General features: G+C 40.1%; 2 protein-coding genes across 5 annotated transcripts in view; one reads left to right on the top strand and one right to left on the bottom strand.

Moving 5' to 3' along the window:
* Positions 1 to 10,784, top strand: part of LOC121296217 (guanine nucleotide-binding protein G(o) subunit alpha) — a 67,960-nt gene extending 57,176 nt beyond the window's left edge. The window contains exons 7-8 of one of the 3 annotated variants that reach the window (XM_041221527.1): positions 5,564 to 5,717; positions 8,550 to 10,784. In XM_041221527.1, the coding sequence (XP_041077461.1) occupies positions 5,564 to 5,717; positions 8,550 to 8,737 (342 nt within the window). In that variant the 3' untranslated portion in view covers positions 8,738 to 10,784. Of the gene's footprint in view, positions 1 to 200; positions 2,346 to 5,563; positions 5,718 to 8,549 lie in introns of those variants that run through there. The other 2 variants (XM_041221529.1, XM_041221528.1) reach the window with 2 other exon arrangements.
* Positions 9,804 to 21,156, bottom strand: tradd (tnfrsf1a-associated via death domain). Of its 2 annotated transcripts, none has more exons than XM_041221530.1 (6): positions 20,997 to 21,156; positions 18,463 to 18,564; positions 17,379 to 17,529; positions 16,881 to 17,161; positions 15,762 to 15,981; positions 9,804 to 15,340 (listed from the first exon to the last, which is right to left on the bottom strand). In XM_041221530.1, exons 2-6 carry the CDS (start codon positions 18,466 to 18,468, stop codon positions 15,036 to 15,038), a joined length of 963 nt encoding a protein of 320 aa, XP_041077464.1. In that variant the 5' UTR covers positions 18,469 to 18,564; positions 20,997 to 21,156; the 3' UTR covers positions 9,804 to 15,035. The 2 variants fall into 2 exon arrangements, with proteins under 2 accessions (XP_041077464.1, XP_041077465.1); XM_041221531.1 differs by having other exon boundaries at positions 21,036 to 21,156.
* Positions 21,157 to 21,685: the final 529 nt, after the last annotated feature.

Below are 21,685 nucleotides of genomic sequence, written 5' to 3'. Positions count from 1 at the left end.
TGTAAAGCAAAACAAAAATAAGTGAAAAATTATGGTAAATTAAAAGTAATAACCGTGGTAAAACCTGCTAAACTGCCTCTCAGATTTGCTGTGGTAAACTTGTGTAAGTGTAGCTTCATCCACTAATAGACCTTCAGTTTCAATCTTTCATAACGTTGTTTTTTTTTTTTTTTCGTCTTTTTTTCCCCCTGTTCCTTCAGGCCTGAACTCCTTTGCCGAGGCTGTGGCGTACATCACTCTGCAGTACGAGAGCAAGAACAAGTCTCCCAGCAAGGAGATCTACTCTCACATCACCTGCGCCACCGATACCAATAACATCCAGTTTGTCTTTGACGCTGTAACAGACGTCATTATCGCTAACAACCTGCGGGGCTGTGGATTGTACTAGGGGCAGACAAAGACACCAAAATAAAGAGTTCTTTCTCTTCAGGTTTACATCCACAAGTGTGCAGCCGGTGGAACTGTCTCACTGGGCTGATCACAGCGGTTAAAACTTCTCCCTCGTATCTAGGAACACTTTCTTCTTTTCTATAGTAGCCTATAGCTACATCTTCTTAAAAATCCTTCCTTTTCACTGCACTAAGAAATCAAAAGCTTTTAAAACCGACTCAACAAACTTAGCTTAACTAGAGGTGCAGGTTTAAAAGAAATGACAAGGGTTTACCATTCGAAACTGGGATTCTGTTAGTGGCGTCAGTGCTCTGTAGAGATCATGTGATCATGCAGGATCTACAGTTCAGTAGTGGTCATTTCTCTCAGCCGTCAAACACCTGTCTAAATATAATATGTTGTTGATTTAAAAAGTTGCCGGAAAAAAATATGCTGTACACTGAACATTTTCTAAAAGGAGTTTTAATTTAAATTAAGTTAATCTTATAATATGTTTTTATTTCTAACTTTGTGTCGTTGGGCAACCCACCCGGGGCTATAATATACATTTAATATCAGACACTCGAAGGGGCCCCAGAGATGTCCGTCAAGCAGGCGTTTACAGTGCAAGACTGCCAAACGAAAGTGGCATTGTTTGCGTTTGCTTGTTTTACGAGATGTACGTTGTCAGTTAGGACGGAGTGATGCGTGCATCTTTAGAATGCAATGTGACGTGAACGCTCTTCAGTGTATTTGTAAATAATGTGACTTCGTGTCTGTGATTTTCACTGTGTTAATTGTAAAGTTGGGGTCAGTCACTGAGCTGATTTAAAACTCGCGCTTTGCTGTCTAAATTGCCTTGCATTTAGTTTACACGGTGTTAAAAGCAGGGGACGTGGCTCTGGCCATTACTTAGATGTCAGTGTTAATATTTTCAGTTCAATATTAGTTACAGCACATGTAACCTTCACTACAATGAACTACCAAATGCACATCCTGCTGACTTAATGGATTCCAATAGTGCCACCTCCTGTAACAATTCAGACTTGAGTGTTTGTACCAGAGCTGTGTTGATACCATGCAGTACACTCAGAGAGAGAGCAGAGAGACTGATGCATGTTTTTTTGCCTTCTACTGTAGAAGTATTACTGAAAGTTTTAGTGTCCTTCAGTGAGGGGTGGTGTTTCTTTTGGAAAGGCAAACGTTCAGTTGGCCGGCACACCCTGCACCTGCCTGTTGAGATACGTGCCAAAATATCTGCTGAATGCTGCTTGCTTGAGTCTTAAAGACACTGTGGCCTTGAAACATTTCTCGAATCAGACACCTCCTTATTATCCCATAACGTATTGCTATCACCCATGATTCATATACAGTTACCTGGACCTGTACACATTCTACAGACTTGCAAGGCTTTTAATGTCAGACCATGCAGGAGATGTCTTGTCTATTTCACCCAAGCAAGCAGTGCGTCAGTGTGATCAGATGTGCCACTTGTCTGATTGGCTCATTTAAACTGCTTGTTTTTTTATTGCCTTTCAGACAGTCTTAAAAGTTTGCAGAGCATTCTAAACCTCACGGACCGCCAAGTAGTCATTAAGGATAGACGCCAACTTAAACGCTTGAAGCTGTCATGTAACAGTGGCTTAGTTTTGAGCATTTACAAAGAAAAGGTCTTGAACTGCTCGTCCCATTTATAATAATAAAACTTGGTTTATTTTAGCCCAGTTTCTTGCTAGCGAATCTTCAGAACTTCTGCCTAAATCTAATAACATTTTGTTATGAGAAAAGACTCAATTTACTGTGAATGTAGGAGTGATGATGTTCAGCAGGTCTGGTGAATCTTGGCTGCTCACTCAGATTCTGTGAAGCGTTAACATTTTGTTATTGTAATGTATTCCGCAATCTCTGAGTCTTCTGTAGTCGTCCAAAAAAAAAGAAAATATATATTATTATAGGAGATGAGTTGTATTTTAGGATTTAATAATATATATATATATAATATATATATATATATATATATATATATATATATATATATATATATATATATATATATATATAATGCATAACAGTATTTCCCAAAGGGTAGGGAGTGGAGTATGTATCATTTCCCAAACCATGAAAACTAGTAAAAAAAAAATGTAATAAAACCCCAGAAGACCACTGCTCCTCAATAAACTTGGAATAGTAAACACTGATCCGCACAGTACTGTGCAAGTCATTTCAGTGACAGTTAATTTGGAATGCAGTAGAGGTATTTTCAATGCTCCATTAAACCTACAATGTGCCTGGCTCCAGTATTGCGTGATTTACCAGTGTGAAGAGGAAAGCATATGGTCATTAATATTGAGCTTAATGGTAATTCATTTGTAAGCCCTTTGGTTTCGAATTACATTCCCATCCAATGCGCTTGTCTGTTCCCTACCAGCCCTGCTTAGCAGCACAGGTCAGTGTGCAGGGACTCCACTGAGTCTGGGTTTCTAATGCAGCAAGACCTTTATTTATACACACACACTTTACACACATATATATATATATATATATATATATATATATATTATATATATATATATATATGTTCATGTTAAATCTGTGATTATGAATGAACAGCTGCTCCAAAGTGCAACGTGGTCTTGCCCCAAGCCCAAATTGGACCTTTCCCCCCTTCATTGTATGAAAGCCCTGTCAGCTTTGCATGCAGTTAAAGGAGTGCTTTAGACCCTCTGAATTTGCAGAATATTATTTTTTAATTTGAAATTACTTTTTGCAGGGGTGTGTATCCTTCCCTCCCATCCAAAGAGCAGTGTTGTAGCTAAATATCATTTTGATATTGGATACGTACTATCAAATCCTTTTCTTTTATTTCTGTATTGGTGAAAGAAGGAAAAACAGTTTTAAGTTCATTATTTTTTATTCAATTTCCAATTTTTCTCTCAATTTTGAAATGTCCAACTATTATTCAACCTGTCTCACAGTTTGGGGGTTGCAGCAAACTCGGGAGAGGCGAAGACGAGCACTCGCGTCCTCCAAAACAAGCGGCGTCAGTTTTTTTTCGCTGTGCAGCCATATTCAGAACTTAAAGCGTTGGAGGACCACGCAGTTCTAAATTGCATACAGGCAGGCCTGCAGGCGCCCTGCCAGCCACGGGTTGCTGGCGTGTGGTGAGCCAAGGACTCCCCAGCCAACCTAACCTCTACATGCAGTTTGGCCAATTTTCGCCACCCCCTGGGAACTCCTGTCCACGGTGGGCAGTGGCATAGCTTCGATTTGAACCGGCGATCTCCAAGCTATGGGGCGCATCCTGCACCAAAGAAAATCTCCCTGATAAATGTTGCTTTTAGTGTTGAAAGGGACCAATAAATACATAGATAAATACTGCCTTTGACTGCTGAATGTAGTTTTGCAAGTTAAGCCTACTGAGTTATGCAAACTTGATTTGATGCTTTTCTTTTTGGGAGGGGGCGGGGAGCGGGGTCTAATTGTGTTCTTGAAACGGACTGCTTTTGCCTACATTATGCAACATAGCGTTTTTGTCTAAGAAAGGATGGGAGTACATTCAGGTTAAATCTACTACTTCAGATTTATAGTGGTAGCGGTGTTTACTTCACAGAGGGATGTAGTCATACAGGACACGGCAGCATGAGTTTTAGCAGTGTGCAGCTATTCCAGCAACTTTCTAGCTGCAGAAAGAAGAACTTGGTAACTTGGTGCCTTGTTCCCTCCATGAGAAAGTTGCTAAAAAGTTACCACATTGCAAACGCATGCACACACACGCATACACACGCATGCACAGTCACTCTTCTGAATATATATGAAAGCCCTGGTCTCCTCATCAAGTCCCTTCAGCACTACCCTCTGAACAGCCCGTTCACCCAGCTCTGTAGATCACCTATTCTTCTTACTTGCTCCACACGTTGACGTCTAATTTCTTGCATGCTTGATGAAAGCTGCATTTTAATGTCATTCTGTATTCAAGTGGTTGTCAATTTGTTAATAAATCCTTAGTTGCTGTAATTATTTATTGATTGGTGGTTAATGTATTTATTAGTAAGATGTTAATAAAGTGCCAGCTCTTTCCCAGTGTGAGAGTGTGTTTAATTCTCTCTCTCTCTCATTCAGAAACATTAGATTTTTTTTCTCCACAGTGAAACAGCATTGTGTTTCGAAACTATTTCAGTACTGGTGCTCACAATTTAACAAAGTGTTTGCAGTCCATCTTCACAGTTGTGTGATCCTCCACCTGTGAACCACTTGATTTTATTAACCCTTTTTATTAACCCTTGAACTACTCAGTTATGCAGACACACCCTGTGTCCTGAGTAACTTCATCAGAAGCAATACAAAAATGTGTTAAGTGGTTTTAATTTAAGGTCTTTTGGAGTAATTATAGTTACTGTTTTAAGGAATATCTTGTTGAGGAGTGTATTTTAAAGCCCATTTTTATTTGATTGAATCAATCCCAAAACCATTTTTTCAACCATTTCAGTTTATCCTTGTTTTTTTAAAAGCACTGTTAAAAAACAAAAACAAAAAAAAACCTTCCTTAAGATAAAAACTTGCCTTAAAACAGTCTTTAAAGTTTTGTGAATAGCGCTTAGTATTATTATTATATACAGTGCATGCTGATGTGTGATCATAAGAGCGCATCCCGTCGACACATTTTTAAAATCAATAGAAAAGATCTGTTAGGCAGAGCGTTAGGCATGTGAGTTGGTAAAATGTCACAGATTTGTTCCACCCAGTTTCACTCACATGTGACGTGGTGGGCATGAAGTGGTGGGCAGTTTTATGTGCATGAAGTATTGGATGCAGGGTATGAAGACAATATCTCCATCACCCTTGGTTGGGTGGTCCCTCCAGGGCAGGCTTGAGACCTGCTTGCAGGGTGGGGGCTCACATTTTCCAGCTCTCTAGATAGACGGGGCATCACAAGCACCCGAGAGGTGCTGAAAAGGGTGTACACTGCAATTGTTTGTTTTATTTTATTCTGCATTGTTCCTGATGGCTGCAATACAAAATTAACAACTTGTTGCTTCCTTCTCTGTGGGTTAATACAAGCGCTTAACTTCTAATGCTTTGGATATCCTTTCTCAGCGCATCACTTTGAAATAACAGTCCTGCTTTTCAAAGCTAACCTGTCCTTTTCCTGTCTCTCCTCTCCCTTTCTTCTTCTCTCCTCTACTTTCCGCTGCAGAACCGCATGCACGAGTCTCTCATGCTCTTCGATTCCATCTGTAACAACAAATTCTTCATTGACACTTCCATCATTCTCTTCCTCAACAAGAAGGACCTGTTTGGAGAGAAGGTCAAGAAATCTCCCTTGACCATCTGCTTCCCTGAGTACACAGGTAGGAATCACGTCACCAGCGCCATTAAAACAACTGGGGAAAAACTACAGTAATTCAATGGCTTTTTATAAACTGGGTTTGGTGTGCCTTCAGCCACATGGGAAGTGTTTCAAAGAATATTTGAAACCCTTTAAGTTCTTACAGTCATGTACTGTGCAATATTTGGGGTCACTTCAGTTTAGGGTGTCATTATAAGTGGTTATATAAATGACTTGTAAAAACAAGGGAAAAAGTGTATTGTAATGTATTATTATTATCTCTAATCATAATCTGTAACTGGTAATAACATAATTCATAACATGTTTATATATTGTATAAAAAAACCTTATAAGGCATCTCTAAACTGGTGTTTTTCCTCATCAATGAACCATACCCTGTAAGACAGTGGATGCCTATTACATACAAAGTTCTCAAATGTAATTACTGTGGCTGTCAGTAGATGGCAGTGTTGAACATGGTTGCTTTCTCTGAAGAGGTTACTGAGCCTTATTGCCTGTCGAATAAGACGGTTTGCTGTTTGTATTATCAGAAACACATCAAACACTGGACTGACACACAGTTCTGAAATCTGTTTTGAAACCCAGCAGCCTGAGCGTTTCTTTTGTTTTGGCCATTAAAGGGTTAATCACCACTCGATTGTTCATTGGTAAGACCCCTGAGAATGTTGAGATTGAATTGTGACAGCTGTATGGGCATCATGATGCCCAGTGCACCCAGTCCTGAATTTCAGACTACCCTCAATTACTGACTTTGTACAGTCAGACCCCTGTTACAGAATGGGTTTCTCTCCCTATAGCTGCATGAACAGCTCCTAATAGTGAGCCGTACTCAGTAATATGCCTTTTCATGCGTGCTTCTGCAGTCCAAGACTGGGTGCAGGACGCGTTCCTAACCCTGTGGGTCTGTTCATGACATGAGTAGAACGTGGCTGTGATTCGTGGTTCTATAAGCAGTGTACTACAGCTCGTCTCTGCTCTGGTCGCGGGCCTGGTGAGTGCGTGGGCACACAGGTGGGTGGGTGGCTGGGTCTCTCTGCTGGGCAGCAGAACGCTCGGAAGCTCAGATTGATTAAATATCACAACGATTCTATTAGATCATCCGGAATCCTTGAAGAAAGAAGACAGGCGGTCTGAAATTCACACTAACACTAGACGGCTGGACACCCACCTGAGATACATATATATATAAAATATTATTTAAGACATGCATGGTAACACTTGAATTAGACACTGTGTAGCGTTCATTCATAGACGCCTTCATAGAGGCTACATAATACTGTATAATGTACTTCAAAAGTCACTTGAAAACCCACAGAACAAGTAGTATCCTTAATATGCTTTTATAGCACTTCTTACTTCTTATGTGCATTTGTGTGACTGGTAGCCATGAACACTGGTACTGTATTATTATTATTGGGAACTATTAAATATTATAGCAGCATATGATATGCTTGTCACTTCTTTCAATGCGATTCTGAAAGATTATGCACGCTGTTATGCGGTGTTATGTAGCCTTTATGAAGGTGTTATGAATGCTACATACTGTAGTTTCCAAATAAAGCATAACCCTTTTTTTTGTGGTGCAGAATTTTGGTACAGAGCAATGATTTTTTTTTTTTTGTAGTTTTTTTATAGTAGCCTAGCAGTTAAATACACATATCGTAGCGTTTTTATTTTAACAAGTGTTTTTTTTTTTTTTTTAAAACAGTGCTTTTGAAAAAATGAAAATAAAATCTTTGAAATGGTTGGAAAAAAAAAAAAAATTTTGGATTGATTTATCGCTTGTTCTGTGCTTGCTGTCTTCACCGCAGCACGCAAACCAGTGCGTGTACGCAAAGCAGACATTTTCTTGCGAGGGTCCTTGTCCGAATAGCTTACTGCCTGCTGCTTCACTTAGGGAGGAACCAGCTTCCCTCGGGAAGGGCTCCAGCAGCAACAGGTTGCAGGGACCAGACATCAGCTGCCGGGGAAGGAACAGATGGAATCTGGGCTCTTATTCAAGCATTAGCATGGTAGTCAGATATGCTGGCAGGCTAAAGCACCCAGTCATCTGCAGTAAAAGAAATACCTAGAGTGTCCACTCCAACCCTCACTTGCTGATAGGAGGTTCAAAATTTTCTCTGTACTCCTACAGCTTGTGTGTCTCATTTTGCATCCTGCATTTTCTCCTGTTGTTTAGCTTGTAAAAGCAAGGTGTTGAATGGCAGACTCCTCATTACAAGGACATGCGTCCCTATGCTGGGCACTGTATGGTTCCTTGAGCCCATTCATTTGCATTGCATCATTGCACTGAGAAAAAATAAAGCAGGTGGCTTTGGTATGTCTGTTACTTTAGACAGCACTATAACCACCTCGTTCTGTGGCTGACAACTCAACAAAGCATCCTGAAGGACAGCTCCTGATGGCTTTTGACTGTCTCCTCAACACTGTCGGGTTGGTTTTGAGTTTTTGTTGGTTTAAAGTGCTGCTCTTCTCTTCCACTTGCCTGCCATTGACGATTATAATGTAGGCCACATCTGTCAAAGTGCCTTTATAATAGGAAAGGCCATCTTGAGCACATCTAGGGTACTGCTTACAACAATGAAGGAAGCCTGTCTATAGAGACACTGATCTAGACATGTAAGATAGGCAACTAGAACTGAAGAGCAGCTTCTCAGCTCAGGTTAAAGCACCCTAACGCAGGCTTACAAAAAAACAGAAGTGTAACAGGAGACAAACTATGACAATGCAAGTAGAAGCTGCTTGCTTGTTATTCTAGGTATTGAGGTGCTTTGCAATGAGTCCTTTTTTTCAACCCCCACTTTTATTGGCTGTCCTCTCCTTGCCTCACCAGGAGCCAACATTTACGAGGAAGCAGCTGCCTACATTCAAGCACAATTCGAGAGCAAGAACCGCTCGCCCAACAAGGAGATCTACTGTCACATGACCTGCGCCACGGATACAAATAACATCCAGGTGGTGTTCGATGCTGTCACTGACATCATCATTGCCAACAATCTCAGAGGCTGTGGCTTGTACTGAGCGCTGTATACAAACTCATTGTTAAAAATGCAAGTTGGTAAAAAAGGCGTAACATCTATATATATATATATATATATATATATATATATATATATATATATATATATATATATGACAAAAAATAACAACAACAAAAAAAAAATAACAAAAACTTTTTAGTTTGTCTCAAAGAGCTGGCGATAGAACGGATCTATGCAAAACCCAGTCCCACTGGTCCAAGGAAGCGAGAGACTTCTCATTCTCCATCCAGCCTCTTCTCACTGTGTTTGCTGATCTCAATGGAACAACCTTTTTCTCTTTCAGAAATTATAATAATTTTACGTGTCATTATTTTATTATTTAAGTTTTTTTTTTATTCTTACTATTTGTATTATTTATATTGGTATTTATTGTGAAAAAGGGGGCTGGCTTGAGGCGTTTTTGCCTCTGAATTTACAGTAAGAACAATACAATTCACAATACAAACATGGGGCTGGGTTTTCACTACTTTCTTAGTTCTGCTCAGCTCTTTGATAGTTTAGAAATATTTCTGACGACACGCAGGACAGCACAATATCAGCTCTTGCTCCATTTGTAAAAAAATTTTGTAATTTTTTTTTTTTTTTCACTTGTGTGAAATGTTAATCCTCCCAAGTTGTCCACAGTAATGGGGCTGGATGTTTCTCACGAGTCTGTGTGGGATGCACAGGGGTTTCCTTCGCTGCACAATACGCTAACGGCATATTAGCCAATTCAATCTGAAATATGTCATATTGGTGCCAACCTCCCCTTTGGCGGTCTTGGGGTAGAAGTAGAACACTACGTTATTGTAAAGAAGAACCAAAATCACATCAGGAACCCTGTAGTTTTGTTTTTTAAATCCTTACCCCCCCCCCACCCCCCCTCTCTCTCTCTTTGCGGGCTGGTAAATTGACTTGTTGCTGTTGCCATGCTGCTAGCATGACCTTTTGGCCTTTGTACAAAAAAATAAAGAATAAAAAAATTCATAAATCGCAGCTGTCCTTAAAAATGTAAATGTAATGTTGTGAGCGCAGGGTGGTGGCTGTGTGTTTGTTTCCTTATAACACTGTAGGTCAGGTTCTAGCCAAGTAGAAGGTAAAAAAATAATGATGATAATAATAATACTTTGAAAAATGACTATTTCTCGTGCTGTAGATTCCCCCCCCCCCCCCCTTTTTTTAAAATGTTTTATTTAATTTTTTTTTGCAACGGCTCTAAGAGGCATTACACAGTTCTTAGTGACCGATATTGATGTAAATGCACTGCACTGGTTCCTTTCCTGCCTGATTGCCCTGCATCTGCAAGCGTCTTTACTGCACTGGAGTCTGTTTTCAGAGCAATGTGGATCACAGGCAGTCTGGCTGTACAGTTAACATGGTTCATGCGCTTTCTCTTAGTCTCTAACTGTAATCCAAATCGACTTGTTCACCCCTCCAGGTCTGCATAGAAAAAGCACAGCCCTCACTGGCCAGTAGATTGAAAACAAGATGTTTCTCTTTTAGACTTTTTGCTCTGATACTCTCTCTCACTCTCACTTCCTCTCACTCTCTCTCACGCTCTCTCACGCTCTCTCACTCTCTCTTTTCAGTGAATGCTTTTTTGTGCTGCTTTTCTCTCTCTTAGTGAATGGTGTTTCTCTCATGTGGGATGTTTGTGCTGCAAAACCAATCGAATGTAGTGTTTACAATTAAAACCAGTTTTCATGACTTCATTCTTTGTCCTTTCTACTTTGATTATAACTTTGATCTTTTCACTTAAAAAATAATAATAATAATAATAATAAATAATAATAATAATAATCATAATAATAAATTGCTTACATTATTATCAATCACCGCTGTAAAAACAAAGAAAAATAATAATAAAAAATGAAAATGAAACAATAAAAAATACAACAAATGAACCCAGTGGCTGATGAGAGCCGTACGTTTGTAAGCTTTCTTTTACCAATCAGTGGTTTTTTTTGCTATACATTCTAGGCACTGCCGGTCTTTCTCTACAATGGAAAAATTCATGTGATGCTCAATAAAGAGAATGTTTGTCTGTACCCATGGTTTCCCCAAGTTTGCTTTTCAGACTTTTAGTCATTTTCTTGGCAGCTCCTGTAGATTGGATTAGTGTATGATCAGCATCATGGTTTCCATGTCAGCTGACAACAGGGGGAGGGGGGTCCACCTGGGTGTCTTTTTAATTAACAGATTTAAGCACTGCTGCTGTTCAGATCATTGAGAAACGACTTTCTGTGTACCAAGGATATAAAAAACAACATATTTACCAGTGCATATAAATATATATTACCTATTTTGTGTATTGTCTTTACACGCTTGCAAAACGCCAGCAAGGGACCTGTTTGAATGATGAGATGGAAACAAGACTCCCATTTCATAGCAGTTTCACCCATTCCAGGTTTTGCTACGAGCTTGACGAACCCCAGTGTATAGGTAACAAGCTCAGGGGTGTCTTGTTAAAGTCATGGTAAAACGAAGCGTGGATCAAACTGCTATGTGGTATTTATATCATGGCACCCGTTACAATCGAATGAACAGATCCCCTTTCACATTGATCCACCCATGTATTATTCTATACAGCCTCGTCCCTGGGGCTTCAGAAGCAGTACTATTATCATATTTGTAAGTCATCTAATAAGATTTAACAAAACCTTTTCTAACACCCTGTCGTGCGTTCTATTTTATGTTAATTTACTATAAACGCAGAACGATAGCTGATAGCATCATCATTAATAAACGGCTGATTATGATATATTTTGGAGATATTTTACATTTTAAGTTTCAAGTTCATAGTGAAACCTCTTCTGTTTTGATTCTGTAGTGTTGGGCCAGTAGTGTGGTCATGTTGAGTTCACAGTGAAACCCCTTCTCTTTTGATTCTCTTGTGTTGGTTATCTTAATGGACATGTATGTGCTCAAAGGTTTTGAAAGCTGTAAGTTGGCAGGGGAGACTAACCTGAAAGATTTTTTTTTTTTTTTTTTTTAAGGATAAAATAAGAAACTCCTTGTGATTTTTCAATTTCTGGAGACTGCAAGAGTATTCTTTTGTCAACATGCATTATTAATTTAACATTTAGTGCAGTCAACTCAACTTGTATATACATTTCAAAAGAGGTAAATGTGTCCTCAACCAACAAGAGCTATTTTGGACCAGCGATTACATTCTGGTTTGGTTTTGATTCTCACAAAGTGCAATGATCCTAACTGTGTTCAACCAACAGACTGGTTCAGCAAATACTAACAGAAATCCCATAGCAATCCATGTAGCTAGTACCAAAGGGCTTTAATCTTGCACTTTCCTTTCAATTTATCAGCGCATGGAAACATTCATATTGCATAATTGCAATGGTAAATGAGTCCAGGTCTGGTTAGGACTATCTAATTGACTAATTAAAGCTGTGGTTGGAACACAGGCTTGGACTGGATCAGAAGAGACACAGGTGGGTACTCTAAACACAGGTGACCATGTGCATTGTAGTCAATAAAACTATATGAAACAAAGCTTCAACAGCACCCTCTGCTATGAAACTGTACTTCAACTGTTGGCCTGTTATTATACAATGTAGTAGGTACCTGGTTGGGCAATCATTTCTATTGAAAGAGATTTACTGTGATATTGAAACAGATCTTAATAATAAAAATAGTTTGTGCTGCAAGCTAATAAAAAAATAAAAAAATGTTTTTGGCAACGCCTGATATTTGCTGGGCTATAACTCAAGTAAGTCATTCTATTGTATAGATTTGTATTACTCTCAAACCACTAAGAGTAATGGGTTTGCTAGATTTGAACCCAGACCCCCAAGGAAGATCAGCACAGCATTTCACTGAATTATCACACTGCACCAAGAATAAAGCTGGCATATTATTACATATTGTTACATTTTGTGATATGGATCTGGGGATAAGTTGTGATTTTCTGGGTTTATTGTATAATTGGATTTAAAGCCAAACCCTATAGGTCTATAAGGTACATTAAACAATTATCTTTTCAGAACAAGAGATTAATGCCCGTGCCTCATGTGGGATTTAAACCAATTACCCTAGGAATCAGAGTCCAGTGCTCTACCAAGTGAGCTACCCAGAGAACTGCTTTCACTAGGAGCCTCTGCCTGTGAGTGAGACCCTGATAGAGAGGCACGTATTGAACACAGTGGAAGATACAAGTCACAAGAACGCATCAAGAAAAACAGCTACAAGTCGGAAAACATCAAGACAACTGCGCTGACTCACGAACCGGATACAGAAACCTCTCTTCTAGTCTTTATATGAGTCATGCTGGAGACACAAATGCATGACGATCTTACATAATCCCATATAAAGTAATGAAAAATTGAAAACATTTTCAATGAAATATATATGTATTATGTGTCCAAAACTAGGTTTTCTGTTTTCAATATCTCATGCATGAAAGAATTAAACATAAGAAAAAAGAAAAAAAAACAGTTGGATGATTATCAAAACAGCTTCCACTGGTAACCCTGAAAATAGGTCGGATTTCCTGAAACCAAACCACAAGTAAAAAAAAAAAAAAAAAAGATTGACTTTGAGAAGGTACCATTTAAACGATCTGCCTTTATTTATTTTTTGCCCATTGTCAGTATTATGCCTTACAAAAAACTTTTAAAAAGAATGCCGACATGCACAAATAAACAAGATCCAAAGCCTTGTCATACACACCAGACTACAACGCCGCTGCAGAAACCAACAGCACTTACCGGGTTAAACTAACCCATGAACCACATTCATTTTCCTTTGCAAACATAAAAACACAAGCTGTATGGAATTTGATACGTTACATTTAGACTTCACTTTTGCCATTAACAACGTAAGAGTAAGTTATCATGACCATATAGGAAAGAGAGAATTTAAACAATATGTGTAGATGCCAGTAAGAAATTACAAAGTAGAGCCTGTCCTCAAACAAGGACAATGGACCCTCATGCTCTTAGCGCCATTTAGAATTCTGAAGTCCCATTTAACAAAATATATCTACAAAAATGTTTGTGCAGTTCTCGTGTAAACTCAATAAAGAACTGAAAGGGTTAAACTCTTCATTTTTTTTTCATCAATCATGCTTGCTCTGCTAAAACGTGTTCATTGCTTTGAGGGGATCTGGTCTGGAAAGGCGCTATATACAGTAATGGCAACATATTTCATAAGTTAATACGCTGAGGGTGTCTCTGATTGTTATGAGAATTGTCATCTTGTGCACTCCCAAACAGTGGGAATTGATTTCTGTTATAATAAGCATGAATCATGATACAAAAACAATACAAAAGTATACTTGATGATGGATATATGCACATGTTTAAAAAAACTAAACAAAACAACAGCAACTAACATTGATTGTCAGCCTGTACGAAGAAACCGATTTCACTCAAGCTGTGGAAACAGTGCGAAGGGCAGACAGGGCAGAGGAGTGACATACCAGAAGCTTTTCTAATGTTTTCGAATGCTGGTGAATCTGTCGAGTGCAAAGGATTCTGAAGGGTTTCAGGGAAGCTGGATAACCACCCAGAGCTTTATGAAAACAGAGTCACGATTAGCGGTTAAGCCTGAAGACGACGTTAGTCTTTGAAGCACTGAACAGAAAAACTGCAAACCCATGTCTGCATGTTCTGACAGACGCTGCTGTTCCTTATACTGCTCTGCAGGGCCATTACTGGCTGTAATTGTGGTTTAATTTAAGGCTCCAAGCCAAGGGAGTGCCTGCTAATTCAATTATTACACCGCGATTACAGATTACATTAGCCTTTCCCATAAAAAAATAAACAATCATGCATACTTATACGAGGATTAAAAATGAAACACCTGCCTGTCTAATTTAAAAATAGCACTAATGCAGCGAGCAAGAAGTGTCTGGCAGTGAATACATGATTACCAGTCGTATACTGGAATATCACTCCTAACACACATTCTTTCTTGGAATAATGAGGTGCTCTGAGCTGCACCTTTGAAATCTTTGTGGTCAGATTCCTTCAGCTCAGAGCCTGTGAGCTATTATTATTATTAGCAGCTCGAATGGTGTTGGAAGATCAGGTGCAGCATGCTTCCCAATCTGCACAGGATTGTACTTAGCTGTATTGCGGCTGGAACTCCCAACATAACCTATATAAGACAAAGCAGGTAGCTGAAAGCCAGCTCGGGTTTGTCTTTCATATCCCATGCACCGTGGGAGGGCACAGTTGACTAACTTGCTTTAGGACAAATGTAAATGTATGCAGATCTGTATTTACAGGTAATAAAAAAATAACTAGAGTTAAGAGGAGGGGGTTCATCCTGCTCTCAGCTCACTGCCTCTCTGCAGGCTGAATATCCAGCATCCTCTCTGCAATTCCCATCAGCCCATTCTCCTCCAAGGCGCTAATCAGCCTGCTCAGCTTGGCTTTCTTCCCCTCGGACTGGCGGAACTTGTTGAGCATCTGGTAGGCCTGCTCATAGAGGCCGTCTCTGTCGAACTCATAGGCCAGGTTATCGATGGCAGGGTCCTTCAGGGCTCTGCATCCTTTCTGCAGAGAGCGGCCCACCTTCTTCCACTGCTTGCCGATTTCAAAGGCAAACTTCTGGTGATCCGAGGAGGTCAGCCGCCTGTCATCTGAAATAACACTTTACTTTAGTGAAACTTAGTGAAATTGATACAAATGTGGTACTGCATTCATTATTACAGGGTTAGGAAACAGCAGACAGGTGGCAGTACAGTTGAAAGCTTGTGTTTTGAAATTGTATGTTGTTTTCAATAAAAAAAAAAAAAAATGTGGATAAAATATTTTAGTTATTTTTTAAATTGAATGTTTATACAGAAAGTCAAATTCATTAGTTCATCTTCTACAAAAATCATTAGTATAATAATTTTTTACATTTTGTATTTGAGTGTATATAATACAGCTGTCTTCTTCCAGTAGTGTAAGGTCATATTTCATTGATTAAATCCTTTGGCCACTCCCTTATTTCTGTCCATGTAAGTTAAAACAATATGTATGTACCCCTAGACTTGATATTTTTATGCAGTCCCTTACCGTAAACTCTCCCTTGGAACTTGAAACTGTTGCTCGGGAGCAGAGAGCCTTCTTCTCTAGAGTTTGGGGGTATGGCTGGGGACAGAGGCTTGGAGGAGGAGGAGGAGGAGGAGGAGAAGGACCCTTTGTGCATGGCTTCAGAGGGATGCCTGTCATTCAGCATCAAACTCTGGAGAGCCTTCTCTAGCTGGGCTACTTCATCATCCTTCAGCCGATCAGGCTGCAAACACAAAGTGTTAATCAAAGAGGGAAATACACCTTTGAACTGTGCTGCCGTCCAACTGAAATGCCTGTTACATGTAAAACACAAGGGTGCGGTTTGCATTTCTTTTTTGTTGAAATTTAGTATGTCCAATTCTCTCGATTTTCTCCCAGTTTGGAATGCCCAATCGCTTTTCTCCTCACTGCAGCAATTCCCCACATGGCTCAGGAGCCCCGAAGGTTCAGTGGGCGTCCTCTGATCCTACAACCAAGCCAGCTTCCTTTTTCACCCAGGAACTTGACAGTGGATGTCGACGAGCTAACGACCTCTGGAGGACAAAGTCCAGCCCTGCAAGTGTCCGCTCTGAGCTCATTGGGCGCCTGGCCAGCAGGGTTCGCTGTAAAGCTATGAGGAGAAACAGTCCCTGCCGGTTTTACCTTCCTAACCCACAGGAGCACCAATGCGACACTCCCTTTGGAGTCCCCAGCGAAGACAAGCCTTCTTTGCACAGCCAGAACTCAAACCTGCTCTGTATGAGTCACCCTGCGCACCACGCTGCTGCGCTTCTACCATGTAAGCCACTCGGTTTCTTTGATTAGTTATTTATTTGTGTCTCCGATTCGCAACCCCCCTCCATTTATAGCAGGACCAGAACAAAAGAAAAAGAAAATTGGTCATTAAAGGCATAATATTCTCAGACTTTGAACAGCATGGTTTACAGTCACTATGCTTTCTGTGTGTGTTTTGATATTTGTAATCCCATGTGCTGTGTCACTAGTCAACTGGGGGAATACTTGCAAAGTAATCTCACTGCCCTCTTCACAGTGCATGGTGCTTGTGTGTATCACTGAAGGCCCTCCCCTCCCCTGGTATCCCTGTAGCTGTTAAACTACAATATTGTAAAAGACTCTTCTCACCTGGGCCTCCTTGATGCAGCGCAGACAGCGATCTCGATCTTTGAGAAAATCGTCCAGCGTTTTTCTGCCAGCTTTGAGTTTAATATCAAACTCCAGTTCCTCTGTGACGGAGAGCACAGCCCTCAGGTGCTGACCTAAGCACTGCTTCAGGCCTCCACTGGCGTAGCTCTCGAGAAATGCCATGCAGTGCATCTCATCAGAGAACTTGATCTGGATTATCAGGTCTGAGTCTGTGTCGTGTACTTTCAGAATTTCATACCCATCCAGGCCACCCGCAGAATCTAAAGCAGCGGGAGACACAACACATTGAGGCTGAAACTGTGGCGAAAGCTAGTTACCGTTAACTTCACCTTGCAGGATGAGCTTGACCGCCTTATAGTAGTCAGTTCTCTAAGATACAGAGCCACAGGTCACTAAAGGTGTCATTTAAGAGTGAATCACAACCTAGCGGGTTAGCCACTAGCCATAGCCCTACCCAAGACACACTGGGCTACATACCTGATAGTGTTAGCTTAAGAGCTTTGAAAACGTTGATTTTCTGTTCCGGGTTTTTGTACAAGACTGGAAGATCTACCTGTTGGAGGTTCGACTGAAGGAAGAGAAAAGCACTACCAGTCCACCCCCCAGATCCGCTGCTTGAGGTCAGTTTCTGAAAGAAAAAACACAAGCAAACAAAAACCACATTCAGCACAGTTGCCATCATTCCTTTCAAATCCCAATTCCCTTCACTGTCTGCCCAGTCAACCCAATACCTACACATAAGGATGCACCTATACTTACGAAAGGTAGTACATCTTTTTGCATAAACATTGAAGCAAATAGCGTTGTTTTTTGTGTCTTGTTTTTTGGCATGGTGGTCGATGTCTGGAAAAGGCAGTACTCATCATCAAGCTACTTGTTTAACAGCTCTTGTAAGCAATTCCAATTCCAATTCTAAGTACTTCAAAGCAATCCCTTTGAAAGATGCGGAACTGGAATTGGGAATTTATTTTTAAAAGGAATTGGAATTGAAAAAAGATAATTGACTCGACCCTGCTTGCAGTATCTCTCTCACCCTCTCCATGAAAACAGGAACTTGCAATGAAACACCTCAGGTCCCTCAGGATTTACAGGAGAAGTCTATACCAATGTTAACTGTTTCAGCGCTGCAGACCTGTCTACTGGACTAGGAGAGAACTCTACTTAGAAGTGATGCCTGCTCTAGCAGGATAGGAAAGATAACTCCACTAGTAAAATACTAATAATAGGAATAAAAGAACGTGTTTTTTATTTCTTTCTGTGTGAGTTTTGTCTGGTTTGCTGGGTATAGGCAAAGACAGTACGAGTTAAATGATAATGCTTGCATTTTTTCTGCTTCTTTACAATGTGTTACGTATTAGCATTGCTTATTATGAAACAGGAACTTTGTACTGTTGAGCAATCTATAATACCCGCCACCCCCACATCAGTAAGCAGAAGACTGGCCTTAGATATTAGTACTGTATTCTCCCCCAAGCTGAAAAGCCACAAAGCTGTAGTGTCACCAGTCTGTGTTTCCCACTGCTGTGCATTGCTATAGACAAAGTGCAGCGTAGTACACTACCTCCATACTGTCTGCCTCTTGTGCATTACGTGTTGCCCAAGTCCAAACCGCGCTCAAACTTTAGGCTTCTTTAAAGCTGCATGATCCACTGCAAAATCAACTCTATAAAAACGAAAGAAAGAAATGAGAACTGTCAGTCAGTGTGTAAATAGCTCTCACCCAGCTTCATGCAGACTCTCTGGGAGGAGTCAGTTTGAGTTTTATTACGCTGATACACCCGTGCAGCCAGTATCAGGAATTTCAAAGTGTTTCAAAGCTTAGGGCGATTTCATTATTCACAGAAGAAACAGGGCAGGCCTGCTTGCATGATGGTGCCCCGGCTGGTTCATACTTCCAACGCAGTCCCAGTTTGTCACCACGACAGCACACAGCTGCTGAAAGTTTCAAACACACAAAACTAGGTCACTGGTTCAAATCCCACCACTGCCACTGTCTGACTCACTGTGTGACCCTGAGCAAGTCGCTTAACTTCCTTGTGCTTCGTCCTGTGGATGAGATGTTAAATCAGTGTCCTATTGTAAGTGACTCTGCATATAATGCACAGTTCACAGCCTACCTCTGTAAAGCGCTTTGTGATGGTGGTCCACTGTGAAAGGCACTATATAAAAATAAAGATGTTAGAAATAACACACAGACTCACACACACAGACACTCACACACACAGCCATAGATACACACAGACATACACACTGAGGCACACACACCAAGATACTCACACACACAGCCATAGATACACACAGACATACACACTGAGGCACACACACCAAGATACTCACACACACAGCCATAGATACACACAGACATACACACTGAGGCACACACACCAAGATACTCACACACACAGCCATAGATACACACAGACATACACACTGAGGCACACACACCAAGATACTCACACACACAGCCATAGATACACACAGACATACACACTGAGGCACACACACCAAGATACTCACACACACAGCCATAGATACACACAGACATACACACTGAGGCACACACACAGACACTCACACACACAGCCATAGATACACACAGACATACACACTGAGGCACACACACCAAGATACTCACACACACAGCCATAGATACACACAGACATACACACTGAGGCACACACACCAAGATACTCACACACACAGCCATAGATACACACAGACATACACACTGAGGCACACACACCAAGATACTCACACACACAGCCATAGATACACACAGACATACACACTGAGGCACACACACCAAGATACTCACACACACAGCCATAGATACACACAGACATACACACTGAGGCACACACACCAAGATACTCACACACACAGCCATAGATACACACAGACATACACACTGAGGCACACACACCAAGATACTCACACACACAGCCATAGATACACACAGACATACACACTGAGGCACACACACCAAGATACTCACACACACAGCCATAGATACACACAGACATACACACTGAGGCACACACACCAAGATACTCACACACACAGCCATAGATACACACAGACATACACACTGAGGCACACACACCAAGATACTCACACACACAGCCATAGATACACACAGACATACACACTGAGGCACACACACCAAGATACTCACACACACAGCCATAGATACACACAGACATACACACTGAGGCACACACACCAAGATACTCACACACACAGCCATAGATACACACAGACATACACACTGAGGCACACACACCAAGATACTCACACACACAGCCATAGATACACACAGACATACACACTGAGGCACACACACCAAGATACTCACACACACAGCCATAGATACACACAGACATACACACTGAGGCACACACACCAAGATACTCACACACGGCAGTTTTCCCATAGTTTAGCTTTGTTTTGCATGTTTTTTTAATATGCTTTTCTGGGATTTACAGCGATTACCTAGGCTTTATGCCCTCTACTTCAGTACACTTTTATAAGGAGTAGTCTTGTTTTTAACCCACTCACCACAAGCAGAATTAGTTCTGCTGTGATTCTTAGTGATGTTGGTTTGGTAAATTAATGCAATAATTAATAAATATAATATGAATGCCTTGATTCGTTTTTTTTTGTTGTTGTTTTTTGATTTTTTGCTTGAACTATTTCCGTAAGGTTTTCAAGTGTTCTAATGTAAATTACATTTAAATAGGGTCCCACTAGTTTTTGTATAAAACATAATATATATATATATATATATATATATATATATATATATATATATATATATATATATATATATATATATATATATACTCTCTCTCTCTCTCTCTCTCTCTCTCTCTCTCTCTCTCTCTCTCTCTCTCTCTCTCTATATATATATATATATATATATATATATATATATATATATATAGATGCATACATACATTTTTTAATCTTTGAAACTTTTTGTGTAGATTTTTAAAAAACCTTTCTTTCATATGCTATATTCACTATTTCACAATATGTGCTGAACAGAGATGGGAATTAATAACTAATAATTTAACCAAAAAATGTTTAACTTACCATTTAAAAAAAAAAGTGTAATAAATATATGCAAGACACCTTGAGAAATTGAATGGAGCTCTCGGTTTGAGGCAGTGACCGAAGAAACCAATCGCAAATATATTTTAGCCGACAGGAACACTTTGAGGAACAACGACAAATCAGTTTTTAAAAAGTTATCAGTCTCTTCCTGTAAATTATAGTTGGTCACATGACCCTCAACATTTTTTAATTTAAAGTTACCCAACACGGCCCCCTAGTGCCAGGTATCAAACTACGCTCTTATTTAGGGGTGCAGTGGTTGCAAATGATTACTGACTTATTGAAAGAGTACACTTCATATTAAGCTCTGTTCAGACTGTTTTAAGTTTGAAGTAAGTACTTGAGTACTGCACTTGGTATACTTTTCCCATCTAGCACCGTATTACCTAAAAACAGGGCGATCATTCTGTGGGTCAAAGCAAGCAGCTTGCTTCCTATGCTGTTGTGTATTACCCCGCATCGTTTTATAATACTAATAATAATAATAATAATAATAATAATAATAATAATAATAATAATAATTGCTTTTTTCCAGTTTTAATCAAACATATAGACCGCTTGCATAGTGTAATATTAAGAAGCTGTAAAACGTACACACTCCGCAACAGACACGCCCACGCTTTAACTCAGACTCCGCGTTCAATTGGCTGGCACGCAGTTTTATGATC

This window comes from Polyodon spathula, chromosome 21 (assembly GCF_017654505.1).
Source record: "Polyodon spathula isolate WHYD16114869_AA chromosome 21, ASM1765450v1, whole genome shotgun sequence".
Taxonomy (NCBI): domain Eukaryota; kingdom Metazoa; phylum Chordata; class Actinopteri; order Acipenseriformes; family Polyodontidae; genus Polyodon; species Polyodon spathula.
The sequence above is the reverse complement of the archived record's forward strand: the minus strand, read 5'-3'. Positions and strand labels throughout refer to the sequence as shown.